The 24871-nt window shown below is 35.3% G+C and overlaps 1 protein-coding gene across 1 annotated transcript in view; it reads right to left on the minus strand.

Moving 5' to 3' along the window:
• The window catches only part of PDE1A (phosphodiesterase 1A, calmodulin-dependent), a 147543-nt gene that overhangs the window by 49566 nt on the left and 73106 nt on the right, over window positions 1–24871 (minus strand). The window contains exon 2 of the mRNA XM_009996193.1: window positions 6625–6738. Coding sequence (XP_009994495.1) covers window positions 6625–6738 — 114 coding nt within the window. The remainder of the gene's footprint in view (window positions 1–6624; window positions 6739–24871) is intronic.

Genomic DNA, 24871 nt, shown 5'->3' on the forward strand with positions numbered 1-24871 from the left:
CTGTCGATATGAATTGCCTATTCATAAACACAGATGTACATGACAAAGGCCATCAACAATCTTAAGATTCAGGTCAGGATACTAATAATTTAAAAATATTTTTAAGGGGTATGTCTGTGAGATCATGTACTTTCCTTTTCAAAATTTAATTCAATTGCTTTAATGTGGTATTCTGGCAGATCTATAGGGCAGGGACTATAGGGCATGACTCATAAATAAATTAATAGTAATAACTTTGAGACAGAAATATCTAGTACCTCTGGAAAAGGAATGCATGCTATCCATTAAATATCCTAACAGAACTGAAGGGTTTGTCAGAATTTAACGGATTTTCAGTGATTTTGAAAGTGCATTTTTAATATAACTTTGATGCTGTTGTAATCTTCTCCCTCAGAAAAAAACCCCTCAGCTTAGTACAAAAGATTGTAAAGGCTTGTTTTAAGCTTTTATAAGGGTGGAATATACTGAATTAATCTCAACACAATAAGCTTTTTTCTTAACAGCAGCTTTTGCATCTGCGGACTCCCTTAATGGATGAACTGAAAAATTTTCTTCAAACGGTACATTTGTTGCTACAAAGGAACCTCAGGGAAGGTACTTTTAGCCATTTGTTGCTTATGGAGAACAGCAATACACATTCACAGCAAACTTGACTGAATATTCAAGATGAACTAACTTCATGCTTAAAAAAATGCTACTCCCAATCTCTTCTCAACTACATCATCTCAGACAGGAATCATATAGACTATATTTTTTATCTAGCAAATAATTACAAAATAGGGCATCCCATTCCACTTGTTTTTAACTTAAGCCATTAGGTGGGTTATTTTCTTTACTATTCCCAGATTCTTTTTCAAAAAAGCTAACTTGGAGGAGAAATATTATCTAGATTCTTCAAAATAAATTCCATAACTGACTGAATGCCACATAGTTCTGTAAATTAAACACTTATTTTCTTTCATGTAGAAATTAACAAATTAATTTGTCTTTTCAGGTAGAAACATTAGGAATGTAGGCTTTGAAAAAAAATAATTAATATCTATGTATCTCTGATATTAGAGAAATTAACTTTCTCAACCCTTGCACCTTCAAAGAGATTTGCTGGCATGACCATCTCTGCTGGTTATCCTGAATAGATAGTGGTATCTGAATTAGCACAGTTTCTTCCATAACTAGTTGTATGGTCAGAGACCCTACGTGATTCACCAGCTCAGCTAGATGTTGTATGCTATGGGTCAGAATCGAATGCAAAGGATCCTGAAACGCCAAGCAACAGAGTCCTGCTGTGAGATGATTTTGAGATACTAATTACTAGCCTACAATGGAGCAGCTGCCATGGACCCGCATTCTGTTGCAGTCCTGAAAAAACTTGAAAACACCAGGGAACGGCCTTCTGCAGCTTGCAAACATAACCAAAACTGCATAGTGAACACTGCCCAAGAATAGGCTGCGCTGACCGTTCCTCACCTCAGGATCTCCTGGAAACTGAAACATTTCAGTTGGTTGCTGGGCTGTTGCTAAGCTCCACTCACACTTCCACAACACACAGCTCTGCAAGCACCAGCATCTAGTCAAGCATTTGCTCCGTTCTTCTTCCTTAGACTTCATGAGATAAAGACACACATGAGCATGACATGATCACAGTTTAAACTATTTACCTTTGTCCACAATTTCCAGAAACCACAGAAACACTTGGTGCACTGGAAGATGAGTATGGTACACGGTGTCTATTACAACAGCAGTCACAAAGGGTGTGTTTAATTACTTCCTTTTTAGCTCACATTATACAAGTTAGAATGTTTGTTTTTTTCAAGTATGAGCTTTTTCTCAGGAAGGATTGTATTTACAATTATGTCATTGAAATAATGTCACTATTTACAGAGCTGTCATGCAAATGTATATTTTTGACACGACTGATCTTTAATGAGATTTCCTTTCACTTCATAAATGTAGAAATAACCTGTACTTGTTATTTTTTCATGTTGAGTCAAAGATGCTCAAAGCAATTCCTAGTTACATATAACAGATCTACTTTATACATAACTGAAACATAGTCTCATCTTAATCAAAAATTCTCAATACATTAGAGCCTTTTTAAAGGGCATTAAACATGTTAAAACAAACTAAAAACCATGTATGGAATTGAAAATGCACAGATTTGTAACATTTTAAGGCATTTGAAAATGTAATAAGATATACTTATTTTATCCAGAACAGTTAAAAAAATGCTTTCCACAAGAAGTTTAAATGTTTTGTTTTATTTGGCTTTGGAATACATATGTATTTTTTTAATCTTGTAATTTCCATCTAGATTTTATTTGACTTATTTTCTTCTCAGTTAGCATGAATAAAGAGCTGTGTTTACTAGGAACGGAACAGCTGTCGTGACTGAAATATCAGGCTATATTTATTTCCTGTTTGACTCTAAATATCCTTCTTCCACTACTTCGAGCCAAGTGGCAGGTACTAATGGAGAAAATTCTCCAAGATTTGTCAGAATTATTTATAACACCTACTAAGTTTGAACTTCCACAGAGATGTTCTGCTGAGGGGCTGGAACTGTGAGAGTTTCACTGATTACCTTCAGCTAACAGTGAACCTCTACTTTAGCCACCAAAGAACTAGATCTCTTTCAAGGAAGTGTTTAATGCAGCTTAGAATTATTCAGCACTGAGAGATGCAGCAGTCCTAAAAAGAGCTTATTAAAAAAGCTTATTAATTGACATGGAGCCACAGATAATTAAGCCCATAGGAAAGCAGCACTTAAGTATGTCTGATTTATCTGCCTTGTGACTTTACATCAGTAAAGAACTTTTCATATGGGATACTGACATTCATTGCCCAAAACCAATTTTTCATTATTTTGGGATGTCATCCCTACTACATATTCCTTTTTTAAAGGAATCTACTCTCAGAACTCCATAAATAAAACCCATTGTGGTATTTCTCTGTCTTTTCCCTAACCCAGCTGTATAGATTTAGAAAGAGCATGTATGGCAATGAGCATGTGTACATAGTCTTAAAAAATGCAATCTTATTCTCAGATAAAAGGGTATGGTATAGAGCAAGAGGGGCAGACAACAGGAAAGTAACAGGACCTCAGAAAAATACTTCGTACTCTGCTAAAGGACTTGAATTCTACATCACATTTCCACCTGATTGTTGCACTATAAATAGAGTCAAGGTGCTGTCAGCCTACAAAGTTGCATGTACTTCACGCACACAGCTTTACAGAATGACACAGTCTTTCCAATCGACCCAAAGTAACAATATACAGGGAAAAAAAGGGGTATCTCCTACTGAAAGAAATTTGAGATAACAGCCGAAAAAAGCTCGGGCTTATAAAGATAAAAGTGGTTTTGCTAGACTAATGTCTAAGATTTAATTTTTAAGACATATATATGGTGCTGTGGGATAGGCCAGTCCCTTCCTTCATTGAACATGCTGTGTGAGATACCTCATACTTGGATCTCTATTGATCTCAGCTTTGATTTTGCTTTTCTTTGTCTCTGTGCCTGTGAAGGTGGGAATGAGAACAAATGTAACCTCACAAACTAATTCCAGCCTCCATTGCCATTTGACTCAATACACTGCTGCTGTTCCTTAACAATTAGCTTCCCAGAAGCTGGAGAGACCTTCTTTGTGTGTTTATCCTTCAATGTTTTATTGCAGATTTAGACTACAGAATACTGGTCATGCTTTGAAAATTTTATTATCTTTGCAGTTAGCCATGCAAAACAATTTACTCTGGAACTACTAGTGGACACTACAGTTTCTCTCTGCCACACAATACATACCTAAATTTACAAATTCTTATTAATGAGGAAGTGTCAAAATTTAAAACAGCACTATTAATAATATTTCCCAACTAAAAAGCTGAGGTTCAGCTGGTACTTTTAGCATAAATTTAACACAAATAGTACCAGGTTCAAGAAATGCATCACAGAGTTCGAATTTCATGGAGTCTGCTTTAGTCCAAGGAAGAGAAATTAAAAGAAAAATCAAACACTATAAACTAAAATTAAGATTATGGGGTATAAAATGCAAACCATTAAAAGAGAATGAAAGTTGAGAAGCAGGTTTCATTAAAGTAATTTCATTTTTAACTAATACTTATATATTGAGTGATAGAGGCAAGAAAATTTGCTTTATATGTTTATATATACATATATTTCAGAAATATAACTATAGGTGTGGAACGATATACATAAACCATATACTTAATGTATATTTATATATGGAATGCTAGCAAAATTTGGTAGGTTTACAAATTCTGAGGTTGCACTGGAGAGCAGAAGTATTCAATAAATTAGAGCAAAACAAGATACCTGTTTTTTGTATTTCCCTTCTGATTTAGTACAGTGAAAAATCAGATTATTCTGCAAAATACTGGATGCAATAAATAAGATTAACATTGTTGTGCAGCAAGCCAGGGAAGTGCAAATCTTTATTTGTATACTGGAGTAGAATATTTGAAAATAAATATTAACCATTATGAGGTCATAATACCCTAGGATTATGAAAATAACCTGAGAACTACGAAAATCTTCCAAACCACTACAAAATTATATTTATTTTCATTCTGGCAGTTCAATGATCCTTTTGTCGAGTCCTACGAAGGTAATTAACTTATTTAAAGATTTGCTTATATTAAAAATAATGCACCTGTTGCTGCCAAAGCCCATGTATTGCCAAGTGTACCAGTTTTCTTGTGTATGAAATGTCTGATACTCGTCTTGATGCTCCCATACAGAGCTAGAAAGACTCAAATCCTCATTGTAACTATACTATCTATTTACACAGAGGCTGCCTCAGTTTACATATGAAGTAAACCTCACATAATTTTCATTGTCTTGGACCTACTGCTCAGAAAGAGCTATGAATACTATAACCATTTACTCACAATGTTTAGGAGGTGGATGGAAGGAATAATCTGTGGTTTACATCCTTGTTCCCTATGCACCTATGATTATTAATGCTAAACACATGCTTAAGCTCTGATCACTGGTTGTGATGTGGTATCCCATAATGTATCAACAAGATTTATGTTTAGAACAATTGCTGAGAAATGAAATTTCATGGCTTTTATTGTGGTAATATGAACCCAGAGAGAAGTCTGCTGATCATTTCTTATATCTGTCTCCCTAAGGGAATGAATCTCCCTGTATGAATTCGATTACAAACATGACTATAAAATAATTTAAATCCACAAATCAACCCTTGATTCAGTGTAAAATATGCTTGATTAACTGAAGTCAGCCAGCAAAACGGATATAAATATATCCACAGTGGCATATTAAATACCAATATTTTAAAATATTTAATTTTAATTCACAAGTCCCCTGGAAGTCACACAAATTGTTTGCCTAGGTCTGCTCAGTTAACTTTAATTTAACTGAATCTGTAAACATCTTCATAAAATGTGAGGCCTTTTGATGTCACTGGGGTCCCTCGAGTAGTATATTTAACTTGGAATCACTAGCAGCACTTTGGAAAGTGTCCCTAAGAACTGCATTGCTGCTGTGAGGCTGCTCAGGAAAGTCATTCCTGTTACAAAAGTGTCAGCTTTTTACAGAAGCAGATGTGCATCCACTGTAAGAGCAGGACACCAGTACAAGTGATGCTGCCGACCTAGTCTGTAATATCTTTTTAAAATGGACCACTGGTACTAGATTCATTTTCACTCTTCTATTTTTAAACAGGTAAGCTTTCTAGTGCCCAACAGTAGATGTTCCAGATTCCCAACTGACAAGGTTTGAAGTATGAATCATCAAAGGAAAACAAACAGGTGAAAGTCAGAGCAGAACTTCAAGCACTGCACTAAATATGTAGATTTGCAAGGGGTTGGGGATGACACAGAAAGAGAGTTAGGTCCATGTAATAATCAATATGATGGCAGACTTCTTAAATGTAGTGTTGAACCAAGTCATACACTGCATGATCCAGCAGTATTAAATAAGTTTTGGCAGACATCTTTACAAGATCATTCTGCTTAGAAATAACTTAAAGAGGACAGCACATTGAAATGAAAGCTGTAAGTTAGCTAATTGACTTCAATATAATAGATACCTTAAAATTATTTCAAGAAGCCCAGTACTTAGAACTTCTAATTTAATTGGAGTCAACCCACATTAAAGATGATTGCCAGTAGTACTGTCAGTAACAATAATTATAAACAAAGCATCAAAGATTACAAAAATAAAATTACAGCTTTTAATGAATTTATGTATTTACAGGCCAGATTACAATATTCTGACTCATCTTCATGAGCATTTTATTCCAAAACAACCCATTTTTTTTCAGTTACACAGTTCTCAGGATGATTGGTATGAGGCCTGTGAGGGAAAGATAATCCATCCTTCAGAAAATTCTTATGACTTTATTCTGTGGACAATTGACAAGAGAGGGACATGAGAACTAGGCAAATTCTCCCAATGACAGTTACATCTGATTTGGAATCTTAGTTGCTTTAACTTCATCACTAAAAGACCCGAGAGCCACATACAATTCTTCTGATGTGCAGAGTCCTTCAGTTTACATTAATTACAACTGCATGCAAAGACTGAATTTCTAAAATGGGATTTCCAACATTCTTTGCCTTTTGTCTTTTTCCCTCAGACTTACCTGGTTTCATCAATATACACTGCCTCCAGCACAGATGCTGCATATTCGATATTCTTTTTTAAATCCACCACATTAATGTCACCCTTCTCCAGCTGCTTTACCAAGCATCGTAATCTGTGAAAAAGAAAATCAAAATATCACTGTGCTGCTTATATCAAATTTTAGTGACTGCACTTTCTATTTGAAATATTTGATCCAACACAATAGCCAAAGTAGAAGCAAGAGAATATCACTGCCTTTTTGTTTAAAAAAAGTAATTGGTTTAGAATGCACATAACAACCAATAGTATGTTTTTAAAGCTTGCTAAACTTGTGAAGTCTGTTAAGAACAGATATATACATTCCAGTAAATCAGAGACAACTCAGTAACTGCCATCAGAGTGATTTCATAAATATTTGTGACATTACTATTATGCCTGAGCCTCTAAAGTTTGTTTAAATAATAAATAAAACCTTGTAAGTTGTCTTACTATAATTATTCTGTGCTTTGAAGATGGATTATAATTTTTAATATCCACTTTATACTGATTTTTATTCATGTAAATGTCTTTACTTTTTATTTAGGCCTCCAGTGTGTTTTTGCTGCAGAATTTCTATTTCTTACCAGCATGAGCTAATGTGGAGCTCCATTGTTCTATGTTTACAGAAAATTCATCATCATACTAGACAAAAGAAGGTGCCTATGGTATTAGAAAAATCCAAATATTTTCCCTAGTGTGCTTTTACTTTTAGTTTTGAGAACGTTCTTTTACATTACAAACACAGATACGCCCAAAGGGGATTTTGTAATGTACCAACTCATGTCTCTGTAGCAATACACTTATACAGATAAACTACTTGAATACCAGATTTTTCCTAAACTCTCTCATGCGAAAAACACTTCTGACACTGCTCAACTTAAGCATACAGGGTAGTCACAGAACTGGAGTCAAATTACACCCTTACCAGTAACTGTGTAGAGCTGTAAGTAAATGGATGCTTAAAGAAGTATGGGTATTCTTCATATTTGTGCTACATCTCTGAGTAGACATAGTTTACAGTTTTGTGTCACGTAAGATAAAGATGTCTGTAATCATTGTGTACAATCAATCTCTGTATACATCATTATTTTAACATAACTCATTAAATAATATTTTTAGGTGTGTAAAATATGAAAATAACCTGTAAAACAAGAACTTTGTTAGAAAATGGATGGAAACCGAGTCAGCACTAAGCTGACCTTACTTTCAGAATAAAATCATACTTATGATGTGAAAAAGTATATATTAAAAGATACAATATGTTACATAAGAATATATTATATATACTATATGTTGTTTTTATTAGGGTAATACAATCTTTTATTGGACCTAATTTAAATAACTGAATTTTTTTTAGTGCAGTAATATTAAAAACTAATCTCTCATAAACTTGCAAAGTACTGTTCCATCATAAAACCACTTTCATGTTTTTTCTTTATATTTGACCTAAGTATAGTTATGTCCAAGGCTGCACGGGTAATTTTAGCAAATGGACTTTTAAGACCAGCCTCCTTAGTTCTCCAAAGCCTTAATTCAATTCAAGTTAGCACAGAACAAAACAAATAAGGCTCTTAGCAACCATATTTATTTGGCATTTTACACAGTGCATTGCATATCAATGGCATGGAAAATTTAGTCTTAAAAAAATGTCTCAGAGAAGTGAAGTGGGTGGATGAAATACTATGGCAGTGCATAGTTGACTGCATAGGTGGCAGTCAACTGATTTAACTTGCCCTGTAGTAATAGTTTATATTCTAGGAGGCAGAACAAAAGAACAGACCAGACAGTTTGGAAAAGTTCCTTAGGCAAAGTTAAAGTGATTCTGAAGAGGTTACAGAATCACAAATGGACAAAATCTGTATAATTCAATGATGACCAGTGACCTTGTCATCTCATGCATCCACAATTTATGGAGATGTCACTAGAGTGTCTGCAGCTGACCGAGAGCAGATCTATCATAGAAACACAGGGTAAAGTCAGTAGGAAGGGACCTCCACCTCATCCAAGTTGTCGATCAAAGCAGGGCAAACATCAAAGTTAAGTTTAACTCCAAAGTTCGATCAAATTTCTCAGAGTAATTTCCACTTGAGCTTCAAATGCATGGAGAGTTTAAAAACTCTCTGAGCAATGAATATCTAACTGGAATGTCCTTTGTGGCAACTTGTACCGAGTGGCCCCCTCCTTTGCTGTACTCTTTCAAGAAAATCCGATTCTAGCTGTGGTACAACTTCCTACTAGGAAGCTGGACACAGGAAAAAAAATCCTTCCATAGAGTTGCTTATGAGATACTTGTATGGTGATAATCATGAGGTCTAGCACAGAAATTAGAAAAATAGACTTATAGCGAAGCAGGATTAGTCGGTTTTAACAGTATATGAATGATGTGAATATACTCAACATACTATGCATTAAAGTGCAATAGCCACAGAGTTTGTGCTTATAGTTCAGTAATTACAGTAATTTTAATAAAGAATAAAGATGTCAATTTATAAGAAAAAACAATAAGTGTTAAATATTCATACCCCAGCATTCTGCAAGACAAAGAAAACTGTAAAAAAGAACAAGGAAAAGTAACCCAATTATTACTCCAGCTGCATCAGGCAGGATTTTTTGTTTGTATTCTTTTAAGTGTGATAAATGGAAAACAATCATAATACATCAGAAAGCATTAAATGTTACTTAAATCTGGAGCTAATTGTATTATCCTGCCTGTGAACTGTACTACTAAAAAATAATAGCAACAAAAAAAAAAAAAATTAGGACCTATTTTGTGAAATAGAAAAGTGGGCTGTTTCATCTGGTTTGAGGTGTAAAGAAAATTATATGCTGGCTTAATATGACACAACAGGGAAGAAAGAGATTTATGGAGAAAAATAAACTTTTTTTTTTTTCTCTCAGGACAACTGAAAACAGCAGCCCCAGCTGGTAAGGGAGAAAGAGATATCTGCAATTAATTAAGGGAGTCGGTGAAGAATCATCTTCTGAAATTTTGGGTAAACACCATTAACTGTGCTGTGGTATTAAATGCTTTCATGGACAATCCAAAAGCACTCTGCTGCCACCTGTCTCCAATAGTGCCATCTCTGGGGTTACCAAGAGCACCGCTTCCCCAATCCTCACTTCCCCAGGCAGTTGGTGCCTCTGGCCAACTATGCTTTGGGGCTTACCCAGCAACACATGCAAACCAGAAGAAAACAAGCCTTTTACTAGGAGTAAAAGCAGCATGTTAATGATTAACAGTTGTTCCCTCCTTCCTCATTAAAATTCTCCCATGTTTGCATTAAAGTTTCAGGGGTTGTACCAAATTAACTGGGGACAGATTTTAGGTTATTTGAGAAAGCTTCATATGACAATTTCAATGACTACTGGGAAAAAAACAAACCAAACAAACAAATGAAAAAAAGGGAAGATAAGGAATCAGTGATTAAAAAAGACTTTTTGCAAAGTTATAAATGAGAAAATGTTTTCTTCTATGGAATCAAGCAAAGTTCAACAAATAAATTTGAAAATACTGAAAAATTGCCATAAATGCAGATTTTAAAGACAACAAAGAAACGTGCCAGGGCAGGAATTACTTAGGAAGAGAGATTGTAAAGGCAGAGAGAGTTGACAGAGAGAGGCAGATGAGTTGGGCAATTTCAATTCCAGATTTTAAAGACTCCCTCTTCATTTTCCAAGGGAAAAATTAATTATCAGCAGTTGCAGAGAATAACTGAGAGTTAAAGGTTTAGGTCAACAGTCTTCAAGAACCAGAAGAGGATAATTCAGCCTGAAGTTAACTTCTGAACCTGAGGAAAAAAATCCCTGTGTCTGCTTTCCCAAAGATTGCCCTTATCTGCCTTCTGAGACTTCCCATCATTGAGCACTGCAAAAACACAGCTTTCTAGCTGATGCATCTGGACTTGACTTAAAACTGTTTTGGAAGCTTTGTACAAAAAAAAAAAAAGATAGCTTTTGCCACAGATTCTGTTAAAGGGGGAGTGAAACAGTAGTAATAAAAATCAACCATGCACAAAGTCTATGTTCTTTTTCAAGTAAAAAAATATTATATATGATTTATTATAAATCTTCTACTATGACAAAGGATATAATTCCTTTTTTGTGTTTTCTGCAAGGTAGAAGAAAAATAGGGATTATGAAAAAGGAAAATCCCAGATACAGTTGCAACATTTGTAATACGTGGCTATAAAGGATTAGACCTGATTATACAAATGGGTGAGAGATACTGGAGAAATATCCAGAATGTGATAATAAATATTCAGGAGTGATTCCTTTGGGTAGCCCCTCTTCTTCCTCTGCTCCTAGTTGGTGTGGCCAACTAATGTCAGTTCAGCATGGCTAACCTTCGATGTTTTTTACATTTTGTCAGTCAAGGAAAGGCCAGCACATCAATAGAGGGCAAGGATTAGACTGACAGTTCTCGACTCAGACCTTGATTTGCATTTCACTTCCCCAAAATAATACAAATAGCAGTTTCAAAGGCAGTTACTTAATATTTCTTCTGATTAGAAAGCCTCTCAATAAATTCTAATACTAAGAAAAGATACTAAGAAAGATATATCACATTCAGCGCTGCAAATGTGTTTTATGAAATTTCTTCACAGTCACTGCTGTGTCTGAGCATATGCCCAGGAAGCCTTGTGGTTGCTAAGGGTTGCACGAATTACATTCATTTCGTGATTATTTTAAGCATATGAGTAGTACACACTGAACTGTAACTATATTGAATATGTTGGTAGTTCAGCCAACATTTGATATACCTAAACTTCAATCCCATATTGAAGAATTAAAATAGAAGTTCTGCAATTATATAACACATAGTGAAATTTACATTTTCTTAATGATAAAACTTTGCATGTTCATGGTGATAGAATTGCCTTGGCTGTTTAAATATTGATCATGTTTATGCAAGATGAAGTGGTTTTCCTTCAGGCAGGGATTCTCTATTAGGCTCCAACTCATTTTACCTTATTCATCCTGTAAATGTATTATTTAGCACTCTAATACTGTAAAAATATTATCCTTTGGGTCTCATTTAGTAACAGGTTTGAGTGTGTTTAAAGGCTTAATCAAATTTAGTCAAAATTCCCAAGTTTTTTTTAGCACCTCACTGAAATTACAGAAAACCGTGGAGTCTTACACGGTTTCCACCTGAAACCATAAAGTGATACAAGCTCTCTAAAGCAGTTTTGATTTTTTGCATAATTTTCAACAGGCTTGATCAAACAAAATGCAAGTGTCTGAGAAGCCTCAGTGTCTTAACCTCAGAAACACTAAAGGCCTACTCTTTGCAGCTCTGTAACCTTTCACTGTCATCTCCATCATCACCACCTGCCACTCTGGAGAACCATCCCAGAGGAGGAGGCTCACCTGGGATCCTGCTGCTTATCTTCCCTGCTCTCTCTTGCCTCCCTGTATTACTCATCCTTCCCCAAAAGTAACTTCCACTGCTACAGTGAATGGATGTCATGAGCACTAATTCTCACATGTGAATTTATCTTATCTTCCTTTGTGCACAAGGAAGATACATAACGAAACCTATTTCAGCTGAGCTTGAAGTGTCTTTCAAACTTCCATCTTGCTTCTGCTAATGAACCATCATCAATGCTAATTTGGCCCCACTGTTCTACTGCTTTCTAGGTTGAGGCTTAATTTTAAAAATCAAACTTTAAATTATTTACTATGTACTTATATTCTGGTGTTTTATCTCTCTTCTGTTAGATCCAACAACTAACCAACTACTCTTTCCTTGCCCTAAACTCTATGACTGTCTATTTCCATTTTCTGATATTCCTATTTCATAATCAATCATTAAATCAGGGAGAAATGCACAATCTATAGAACTGATTTGTAAAATTCAAATTATTTCAAATTTTTCTTCTGGCTTTTGCTGAATGTTTCTGTTTGAAGATGGACATTTGATCTATAAGGTTCCCCTGACTTGTGTATACATTATATAGAGTGCTAGCTAAAGCTGTTTTGTCTCAAAGTTGCCAAATACTTGAGCAGTTTCTATGTCTTGAAGTCTTCATCATAATCCAGCTAAATTCACTATCAACAACCAGCTGGGAAATCAAATGTAAACTTATCACCTGCCAAAACCCCTGCTGGAAGATGACGGAAGACTTTCAGTATGTCTTTACGTGCACTTGCTTGAGATAATGCAATAAACACACAGAAAGGGCACATAGTTCTTATTCCCCAAAGCTGTCTAAAAAGCTTTATTTTTCCTGCAGAGAGCAGCTTTGAGCACACTGTTTGAAGCAGTTGCTAAAAGGCAGAAATTAAGCCTCTAAATCTTCCAAATAAGTCCCATCCATTTTACAAATAATAATAAAAAATAATGCATGGTAGAAGAAAGATATTTCTAAATAGGTCACTGCACACTCACATTTCAGTGTTAGCTCTACATTCCAGCAAGAAACTTCTATCCAGAGCTCTGTGCCACTGGAAATCATGAGAGGACTGCAGGCCTGGCACATCTCACTAGCTGTGCTTCTGTTCAACACTCCTAGCCCTACATCACAGCTCGCAATCACCACAGCTGCATCTCCCACACTTGTAAGAAAGGTCATTCTGAGCCATGGGAGATGTTAGAAGGCAGTTCTCTGTATAACAGGACTATTCCACAATCCCTCTCCCCTTCACATGATTCAGAATGTTTTAATGATTGTGACACACTAAATAATTTTATTTGATAACATAACCTGGCAAATGGAGTCTCTCTTGTCAGCAACTGGATAAATTTAATGTTCTGAAAATCATGTAATCATCAAATAGTTTGGGTTGGAAGAGAACATAAAGATCATCTAGTTCCAACCACCTGCCATGGACTGGGATACCTTTCACTACACCAGGTTGCTCAAAGCCCCATCCAACCTGGCCTTGAATGCTTCCAGGAAGGGGGCCTCTACAGCTTCCCTGATCAACCTGTGTCAGTGTCTCATCAACCTTATGGTGAAGAATTACTTCCTAATATCTAATTGAAATCTAGCCTCTTTCATCTTAAAACTGTTGCACCTCATCCTACTGCTACGGTGCCCTTTTAAAAGTCTCTCCCGATCTTTCCTGTAGGCACCCTCAGTTACTGGAAGGCTGCTATAAGGTCTCCCCAGAGCCTTCTCTTCTCCAGGCTGAACAACCCCAGCTCTCTCAGGCTGTCTTCATAGGAGAGGTGGTCCAGCCCTCCGATCATCTTTGTGGCCCTCCTATAGACTCGCTCCAACTGTTCCATTGTCTTTTACCTCTTGTGCTCCCTCTGTTGCCTAGTACAATTTGCTTGAAACTCATAGATGAGATAGAATCTTCCCATGCAGTGGTATCTTTTCAACTCATCAATTATCACCAAACGACAAGGGTTTGAAAGTGGATCTTTCATTACTGGTTCTTTTATTCTGTCTTTCCTCTCATTCACCCTGAAGTCATTGGTATACCTATCCTGAATATCTCCTTCATTCCTTGGGACCAGAAAAATGGAGTCGAAGAATGTTGATATTTAACCCTTGAAAACAGCATACAAAAAGGTAGAAAATTCTTTTAGAAACATTAAGAACAAGATATCAGATAAAAAGTCAACTGATGTTCTTTATGTAATAGTGCATTAACCAGAACTAGTAACTTTGTACTGAAAATCTTTTCCAGAGTACTACTAAGTAAATATGTTGGTGTAACAGTGAAGACTTCTGAAAGCCTTTTTTGGTGAAATTTCTGCAATTGTTAGGGACAGAAGATTAGTAACTGTTCAGCACTAAAAATAATATCATTGCGCAATGATTGAAGAATGTTAATTTATGACACCGCAAGTATCCTTTCCTCTATTTGATAAAGGCATATATGAGCAAACAACACAAGATTTCCTTCATTAACATTAAAATAATGACTTTTTTTTTTCTGTGATTTCTATGTGCAATCAAACTATGTTATATACCATATATAATTCATCTTTAGATTTCCTGAAGACAGTAATTAGAACCAGGACAGAACTTCCTTGCTGTACACCACAGATCAACATACATAAATGCAGCCAAACCTTCAGAGCTAACAGTTCTAGAAACTTTTAAATTTGTTTCATTCATAGTTACAGACCTTTTGAGACATCAAGCCATAGAATCTGCATCCTGGTAAATAATCTGGGCCTTCTATGCTTATTTACAAATTATTTTAAATTATTTCTGATCTGTTGACTTCCCTGGACAGAACATGAAATACAGTACCATTTGGTTTCTTAGCATGTCATCTTCCATTTTTCTCAGCATATATACAACCTAAGACCAATATTATATTAAGTCAACACAGGTTACAGAAGTGCCTGCATAAAAATATATTATGGAAGAATAGGTTTTTTTTAATGCCAGTCCCTCATTTTGAGTCTAAGAGCATAGTCAGAGATGTTGCCACAGTTATCTCTCTGTGCCCCGTTTCTATCCACTTCTTTTCCAGAAATCTTTACCCCTTGGTATCTAACAGCACAAGTACATGTGTAACAATAAGTCTTCATACTGATACTACCAAAATAGTCTGAATCACCTTCAAGATATTTTACAGTAGGGAGATTTCTACTGAACTCTTTCCACAGAACACAATGAGGAGTCACGTGTATCTGCAGTTATGCCATCAGATGAACTAGGGCAGTCAGTTCAGCTGGCCCAACAGCTCAACATAACAACCAGCATAAGAACAAAGATAATCCTGCTTCAGTTCCAACTTGTAACTTGGCTAAGAAGCCCTACTTTCCTGCTTACAATTAAAAACTTGAAGTACCAGAATAAAAAGGTACACTTTCAATATATTATCACACCTTCCAGATGGGATGACACAGACAATTTATCTGGAATTTTGTTTTTAGTGTATTATGCGTCCTGAGAAGCAACGTACAGATCTCTTTTTGTTGTGACAAAACTGTGAAATGTAAAAAATACAAATATTTGCATTATGAACTATTATAGACTGTTGAATAATTACTAAAATAATTTAAGTTACCTTAGGCCGCCTAAAATGTTGTAGGAAAAATATCACCATCTTAATTCAGATGTCTTTTTTACTGAATAATTAACACCGTCAACAAATCTATTTCACTACAAGTATATTTCATTCAAAAGACGGAGCAAGACATAAATGCTATAGCACAACAGCTGTAGCAATTACAGCACAATTTTTCTGAAAAATCATTACCATCTCAGTGGTTCTAAAGAAAGGATAAGGTCCACATAATGTAAATAACAATGTAAAAATATCAATAGGGCTTTTATTTAAAATTGAGATACTGAAATTAAAAAGAAGAAAAAATAAAAAATTAGGAGATGCTGGAATCCAGCACTCTATGTTATGTGTGAATCCAACTTCTGGCATTTGGAATTGTTAAAAATAAATGTTCTGCTGAAGAATTGCCAAATCAAAGTACTTCAAGGTAGGTCTTGGTAATGAGAAGTAGAACATTAGAAAAGCTTAAACACACTTGAGAGCTTTAGAAATGTTTAAAAGAGGAAAGAACTAATTGGGTGAACTTTTCCCCTATATACTTCCAGAATGATGATAAATAGGGTTAAATGTAACATGACCATTCTTATTTACACATGTGAGCTTGATCTAGGATTTGCCTTCATGAGAAGCTAAGTTTGAATTAAGCTTAGGTAAGAAAATGAGATTCACTATCTGTCCTTGAACAGCTCCATCTTTGAATATTTCAGGATAAGTAAAATCAAACAGAAACAAGTCTCTGAAGTTAATTAAGAAGAATATTTCCAAAAATGCTATTCTTGAAAAATACAACATTGAAACCATTATCTAGCAATCTCTCTCTGTATATATATAAAAATAAGTGTATATATATATAGATAGAGAGAGAGAGAGAATATATCCTGCATGCATATTGGTTTGATTCTGGAAACAGTTGTGACAGGAATTGTAGGAAACTAAATAAAAAAACATTTGTAGTCAATGGCTAGTATATAGCTGCCATTTTTCTCAGCCTACAAAGTGCCTGGAAACACAGTATAGTGTTCAGGCTTTGTAGGTTTGGGAAGTTAAACTGGATTAGAGGCCATTCCTTAGTTGCTGGTGTTCCTTTGCCTTAATTCATGCTGCCTGTAAGTTTCCCCTGTTCTTTCCACATTTAAGAAAAACAGACCAAATAGACTGTGAAAGCACTAAGCAAAAAGTAGCAAACTGCAGCCTTGCTCTAATCTAGAGGACACCATTATGGGACAGGCCACTATCCTTACCACAGAACTGCCCAGATTTTTCTCCACTGCACCCAGTAATTTGTTCTTACACATCCCAGAAAGTGCTTTAGCTCATCTGTCCTGATACAACATACTAGCCTCAAATGCTGTTCACATTGTCTTGCCTGGTTTGAAAACCTGCTACTAAACCAACCTGATTATCAGCCTTTCCACTGAAAAGTGACAATATTTTCATAGCTTCTAATTTGTTGATGTTCCAGGTCTGAAGAGGAATATCCATCAGAAGGTGTCATCCAGAAACTATCACCAAAAGTGTTACATTTGTCTTATTTTGTTTAAACTCAGAAAATGTAGCAAATGCAGACTGTAATTCACCTCCAAGATATTATTTTAATCTTTTGTTGATCATCATATAAGTAGCTGACTGTAATTTGTCTGTTTATATAAACTTTACGCGTTTTCAGACTAGAATGAAAATTCAGAACTTAGTGCCCCAAATGATCATGACAATATTCAGAGAATATTTGTTATAAGAATAGCATGAAAAATATACTTGTTTATGAAAAAATAAATTGTAGCATACACCTTACTTAACATCATAACACAAAAGATATCTCTCAGCCCAAAAGGAGCACAGCAGAGTTTTTCAGAATGTCATGTTTCCTACAGAAGAGATGCATTTCTTTCTTCATTTTAGAAACAACGTTCTTTGATTAATTATCACTCAATCCTAAGGAGTTACACCATTGTACAACCAGCCCTGCTAACTAGAGCATTAGAACTAGCACCCTTACCTAAGGCAAAATACAGAGACTGTGCCTCATAAAGCACCTATTCTGCTCTCATGGCAGAAAAACACTAAAATGATTCTCAGGCTTTCTGCCCAATACAATTACCATCTTTCTTTAGTTGCTAAGTGAGACACTGCTCCATTACTTTCTTTAAAAAGTCCTATATGGATTTCAAAATGAGCCACATTAACTAAATTCATCCAGCTATACTTAATTACTTGTGAAATTGCTTAGAAATGTTGTTTATTATATTCATAAATACTATACCAGAAGAGCTTTCAGCTGGAAAATTACTGGACTTCTAGGCAGGCAATGGTTTATAAGAAACTTTCAAAACCAGCTTTTGATAAAATTCTGTTCTTAATGTCTGTGCCTTTCTAGGACTCAGAAATTAAAATCTCAATACTTCAAGGAGATAACAGTACAACAATCTTAAATGTACTCCTCTAGGGATATGAAATCTAACCTGAAAAGTTCAGCTCTCTTATGGTCACGACTAACATAATTGCTAAACTGTGTTTCATTTTTCATAGCTCTACTGAATGAATCACTATCCCTCACTCTCTGCAAAGCCTTGACATTCCTTTAAAGTAAAAACCTGGCTACATTTTAATTTCAAAATAGAAAACAAGTAAATTCTTGATTCAGTGTTTCAAAATAGTTTGTTTACACGCTTACTAAGGATTTAGGAAAAGCTGTGTGCATTAAAAGATCAAAACAGACAGTAAAACAGTTGGTTAGAAAGCGTGCCTACATACTGTGATTTGCCTGTCATATTCTCAGACAATACATTGTTTTGCTTTCCATTGCTTTTCAGATTCTCCTCTTGCAGCATACATCTTATTGAAATTAATCTTCAATTTCTAAATCAAGTCATTCACTTTATTCTAAAATAATACCACTCAAAGAAGTAAGCCAGTAGTTTGCCCACAAAAAGCAGCCAGTTTCAGTACAGTAGCGATCCATCCAGGTGTTGACTTCCTATCTCAATAAAGACTGTAGAGAAATAGTAGAGCAGATATTTACATAAAGTCCTGAGCATGTAATGCAGGACATTCTTGAACGGGTAACAGTGAAAGAAAAGAAGTGCAATACTAATTAGCAGTCCTGGTGAATGTGACTTTGATTGTGATCACTGGGATAAAAAATATCTAATATTTTATTGCCATTACAGATTGAGAATATTCACATTAGAGTGCAATTCCACTCTGGAAAGCTACTGTGGAAATGACAGCAAATCAGATGGAAACCACCTTTTTGGGTGGCCACCTCCCTTTCCAGGGTCAGCAAATGACAGTAATTGTTGAAGAATGTCTATGTACTTATATGGGTTGAAAACTGAGGTCAGGTTTTCTGGCTAGCTATCTGCTATGCAGTGCCCAATAATGCTATATTTGACCATACTAGGAAGTGAGTCCTCTAAAATATTTTTTATATATCTCAGCTCATTATTTCTGTGGGTTTGGGGGGTTTCTTAATGCCATATTTTATTATTATGGATTACTAGAAATTCAATTGTAAGGAATATTAAACAAACTTGGACTCTAAGTGATTTTCTAATTGATTCAGAATTCAAGGATGTAATTCTGAAAGATGTGTGAGAGATTTGTGATAACATTGGCCAGAGATTTCCATGTCATACACAGACAAAGAAAGAAAGAGGAAAAAATCAAGGATACACTGAAAAAAAAAAAAATATGGAAGAGCAAAAGGATTGCAAAACATTCAACTGGAAGGTAAAAACATAGCTGGAAACTTTAATAACATAGGTTATTAAAAAATGTTTATTGCCACAGTTGCTGGTGGTATTTCCATATATAAATGAATTAAATACACACTGAAGTGGAAAATGTGCATTCGCCATGAGACTGGGGGATCAAATCAAGCAATGAAGAGATGTAAATCTAGTTTTTTAACATTTAAGGCAAGTGCAACAGTTGTTAAAAGATGGATGTGCTTCCTTTTAAGGAAGCCTGTGTTGAAATGCCTGATTGATTAACTGAGAGTATGCAAAAAAGTCAGGTTAAAGCCTTCCTCTACCATAGTCAGCCAAGGAACATGAATGAAATGTGAGCAAGCCAGAGCTGAGGTACTGACACTTAATACAGTAACTAAACTAGCAAAAATGTTTACGTATTTTTATGAAGAAACTTGCCAAAGTTTCAGTAACATGAATTAAAATGAGATATGCAGGAACAGCTAACAGATATGAAAAAACAGGCAAATGTGCATCCAAAAGAAAAATATTTTATCCATAGCTTAAATGTTTGGAGAATAAAGGACTATAACTAATTAATATAATTTTTCTACTACTCTTTAGTTTTTATATTTTAAATTTTCTATCAAAAAATTGTGATTCTAACTTTGCATAGATCAGCATGTATCTTTAAAGGCTGCTAATGCTGTACATGTTAATAATTTTTTTTAAAAAGAAGAAATATAAGTAAAATAAATGTAAAATATTCCTCCTGTAGATTCTAGATCAGGTATTAAAGATGTGCATTTGCATTACAGTGAATCAGATTTAACGGAAAGTTAATCCAGGAAGTAATTTAAAATACACTTTTCCACAAAGTAACTGTTTTCTACTTTTCTTTTCAAAATGTACTAGTATGTAAATATTTAAGTTTTTCATTCAGTATGATTGTAATTTTGAGGTCATGTCAGCTGCATTTAGTTTAAATTTTAATCCAGCATAGTTAATCTCAGGCCCTTTTCTAGAGTACTGCTACTAAAGTTCAAGTGGGAGCACCATTACAGGAACAAATACAATCCAGCAGAGTAGGATATTCTTACAGAACAAGGAAATAAACCCTTTTCAAGACTGATCTCACAAAATGACAACAATACGTCTTGAAGCAGATTAATTAAAAAAAAAAAAAAAGTAATTATTTTGTGCTAATAGAGTTGGAGACACTCAACCACAGATATTCTGCTAGATTCTGATATATTGAAAAAAAGGAGAGCTTGGCACCTCAACCACAAACATGATTACAGAAATGACATAAAAATTTACTAAACTTTCACGACCTCATTTATACCATCTAGTTGTCTGACATGGATTTCAATTATTTTTGCAGTAGGAGGAATTCATTAATTCCGCTCAGAGGCAGAATAGATTGACATGCAGATACGTATTTGATCATAGATTGATACAAGCCCTTGAATCTGACAACATGTAATTTAACCAGAGAAAGAATTGCTTTATAAGGCAGATTTCTGAGTTTTACCTCTGTGGCTTATCACCTCTGGTTACAATCAGATTGTCCTAACATTTTAAGGCTGAATATCCAGGCTGCAAAACTTTTTCAGTAATTCTATTAACAGCATTGTGCACTTACAGACCCTTTTCTTTCAGAGCCTTATGGATGCTGCTGCACCAGTACTCCTTGTTCAATTTAGCCCAAAGATACATAAATACAAGTGCAAAGATTACAGCAATAAAACCCTTGCTTTGCCATTCATCTTTCCATTGATTCCAGCTTGCCTCCTCCTCTAATGGAACACAGGCACTTCCCTGCTCTCTCCATGTGTATCTGCCAGGGTCATGGATGCCCACTGTTCGCTTTCATGTTCTAATCTTGGGGCCAGGTATGTGAATGACAAACTTTGCTCCTATAGCCCTTCTTTCCCTTCGGTCCCTTGACACTTTTGCTCTAAACTGAGCCTGGTCCTTTCCAGTTTTGCTTCTTGGTTTTTGGTGGGGATTCTTCCTGTCATTCAACTCCCAGCACTCCAATAGATATGCCAAAGCGGTGAAATGAGGAGTAACAGCATTTTCCCTCACTTTACCAATGTGGCATGAAGAAACTAAATCAGTATTTTCCAGGTGAAGACTATCTGCACTGCATTTTTTTCCAGATCAACATATATTCAAAATTTCATTACAAACTTATTTAACAACTGCAATTATGAAGACAGATGAGTTCTTTAGAAATACATTAATATAATAAAGATATATGGATTAACAGTTCATGAAAGATATTCAACTGCTGTCACCAATGAAGCACAATTAGTGCTTCAAATGTACTTGACTCATTTGCAATGTTCTCCAGCAATGTTTCAGTTATGAAAATGCATAAAATCATAAATTACTTCATAATCTTGTCCATATCTGCATATCCAGATAATTGGAACTTGTGATTTAGCACTAAACTTCATTGAGAACTTTTCCTTCCTCACTGCTATTGTTACATACCAAGAATCAACTTGATCAGGATAGCTGGTTTCTGATGCAATGTAAGAGTTTTTTTCATCGATGTAGTCCCTTCCATGCTCCAGATTATACACTGAGTACATGGCAAAATGATTTTGAAATAGCATGAAATATTCTAAGTGGAAAACACATCATCTTTAACAAAATAATTATTTGATTTTGCAATTTTTTTATGTACACTCCATTTAACTCAGTCAGATTTTTACTAGCATAAGGCTTAAAAATTATGTACTAAATTAATGGTTTTAGATGTCCTGTAAAGCAATCCAAATTTTCCTCTCTTTGATGGTAATTCAATAAATGCTACCTTAAGCATTATTGTGTTTTTCAGTAGCATCCTTTACAACACTGCAAATTTAACTCATGTAAGGCCTAGGTCCACTTTGGAAATAATTATTTTCTGTTCAGATTTGCTCCAGTATTTTCTTGTGATGAATAAGGCAGTTTTTGAGTTGCCTTTAGGAACATTGTCAGCACTTCCCAATCCCACATTTGTAAAACCATGGCACTTTGCCAAAACATATTGTCTCATAAATCTTGTTTAAACAGAAAAATCTTTAAACAGCATTTCGTGGACCTACATCAGTGAATGAACATGGAAACTTCTTCTTTTATAAATAGGATTATAGCAACTCCATAAAAGTCAGTTAAGAGGTTTTTCAGACCTTTTAGAGATTATGAGTTTTAAAAAGAAACTAATATATCATGATAATCCTGTTCAGAATGCTTATAGAATCTCTATTTATTAACTTGTCACTGCATTAACTAGCTGCTTGTAAGTATTAAAAAGATAAACACTGTTGTAAGATGGAATCATTGTAGTACGGTCTCTCTATTAATAAAAAATGTCCCTGCAGTTCCTCTGCTGTTGAATTAGACAGTATAATATGTTATCTGCCATATCCTTTACCACCATCCTACTATAGAAGTGGACCATTCTTATTTAGCTGCTAGATTTAGCTATAATTCTAAAATATTAAATGATAATGTCTAATTTTATAGTAATCTCAAGGAAAACAATATGTTACAATATGTTCTATTCAACACTGAGATTTGACATATCAATATTTGATATTTACGTTTACAATTAGTGTTATAGGCATACTTATCACTTAAAATAGTAAATAAAAGCATAAGGTCTTCCTCAGACCTTTCAATATACCCCAGGAAAAAAAAAGAAAAAAAAAGCTCTTTCTGAATAATTTAGGTTATCAAGTAGGCTATGAGTATGGATCTCAACCAAAATTTCACTGAAAATTATACAGTTCCAGAAAAGCTTTTAGGTTTGAATAATTAGCATTTTCTTATGAAAAGAAAGCCTGTATTTTGTCAAAAACCTGTTATCATTAGGGCACAGAACAGTGGAAGCATTTTGCAGTGACTTCTTTTTTCTGAATATTCTCAGTGGTACATGACAGAACAGCTTTATGTCTTTGGCAGTTTTTTCTCAAATGCATCAGTCTCTAGGCCATCTGATAAGGATTCTTCTGCTCCTCTAAATCAGTAAGTACATTAGACCTCTGCTCAGCTGACGTAAATATTTATCAGCCAATTCCCGAAAGTCTGTTTTATCAGGGGAACTCTCAGCAGCCCAACAACAAACAGTCTGATCGTAGTTCCTGTTCTCAACAATTTTGTATTTCGGTTCATTTATGACCACTCAGACTAGGACACCATGATGGAATAAGAACCAGGATGTCCAGCTATGAATATACGCATATTATTTAATTATTCTGAAGTTTCTTTGTTTGCTTAATTAAGGCAATTGACTCAATGTGTGCTTGCAGCCCAGAATGCCAACTGTATACTGAGTTTCATCAAAAGAAGTGTGATCTTCCCTGCTTCAAAAGAAGCAGGCCAAGGGAGGTGACTATCCCCCTCTACTCTTAGCTTGTGGGGCCCCACCTGGAGTGGGATCCAGTTCTGAAGCCCCCAACACAGGAAGGACATAGAGCTCTTAGAGCAGGTCCATAGGAGGGCCACAAAGATGATCAGAGGGCTGGAGCACCTCTCCTATGAAGATAGCCTGAGAGAGCTGGGGTTGTTCAGCCTGGAGAAGAGAAGGCTCTGGGGAGACCTTATAGCAGCCTTCCAGTAACTGAGGGTGCCTACAGGAAAGATGAGGAGAAACTTTTATACAAGGGCACGTAGCAGCAGGATGAGGTGCAACAGTTTTAAGATGAAAGAGGCTAGATTTAGATTAGATATTAGGAAGTAATTCTTCACCATAAGGTTGGTGAGACACTGGCACAGGTTGATCAGGGAAGTTGTAGAGGACCCCCCTTCCTTGAAGCATTCAAGGCCAGGTTGGATGGGGCTTTGAGCAACCTGGGTAGTGGAAGGTATCCCAGTCCATGGCAGAGGAGCTGGAACTAGATGATCTTTATGTTCTCTTCCAACCCAAACTGCTCCATGATTCTATGATCTTTTCAGAGAGGAGCAGCTAGTAAAGCATCAACAAAGAAGCAGAAACAGAAACAAAAATAATATGTAAAAATTCATAAGAAAAAATAAATGAACACATTAAGTTCCTGTTCTCCACACCACCCATGTTCCTTTTACAGCATTTCTTTTTACAGCTAATCAATAAATTATCATCGTTATTTTAAACCACTGGGGACATCCTTTCAGCTCAAACAATGACAAATCCTATACATTAAGCTCAGATCACACAGTAAGAACTATTTTCATATAAATACACATATTAGAATTATAACACCTAAGCTACCTTCACTTCACAAGAACAAATAATTACCTACTTACATCAAAAGATTCAAAATTTAATGTTGTAAAACAGTGGACTTTATGGAGCCAGTTAGACTAGATACATAATAGTCATCCCTCTAGAATAGCAGAGATAGCTTGTGCAGGAGATTTGTTTCATGCAAAAGTACCTCATCTAAAGACCTGCTCTCCTCAACAGACTTTGATTTTTGCATTCTATTCATCTTGCCAGGAACCGTTCAACTTGCCAGAAATATTACTTATGATATTGAGCAGGTTTTGATCCCATACTTCCAATGTATGTTTAGAAGACAA

This window comes from Chaetura pelagica, unplaced genomic scaffold, assembly GCF_000747805.2.
Source record: "Chaetura pelagica isolate M959 unplaced genomic scaffold, ChaPel_1.0 scaffold3, whole genome shotgun sequence".
NCBI lineage: Eukaryota > Metazoa > Chordata > Aves > Apodiformes > Apodidae > Chaetura > Chaetura pelagica.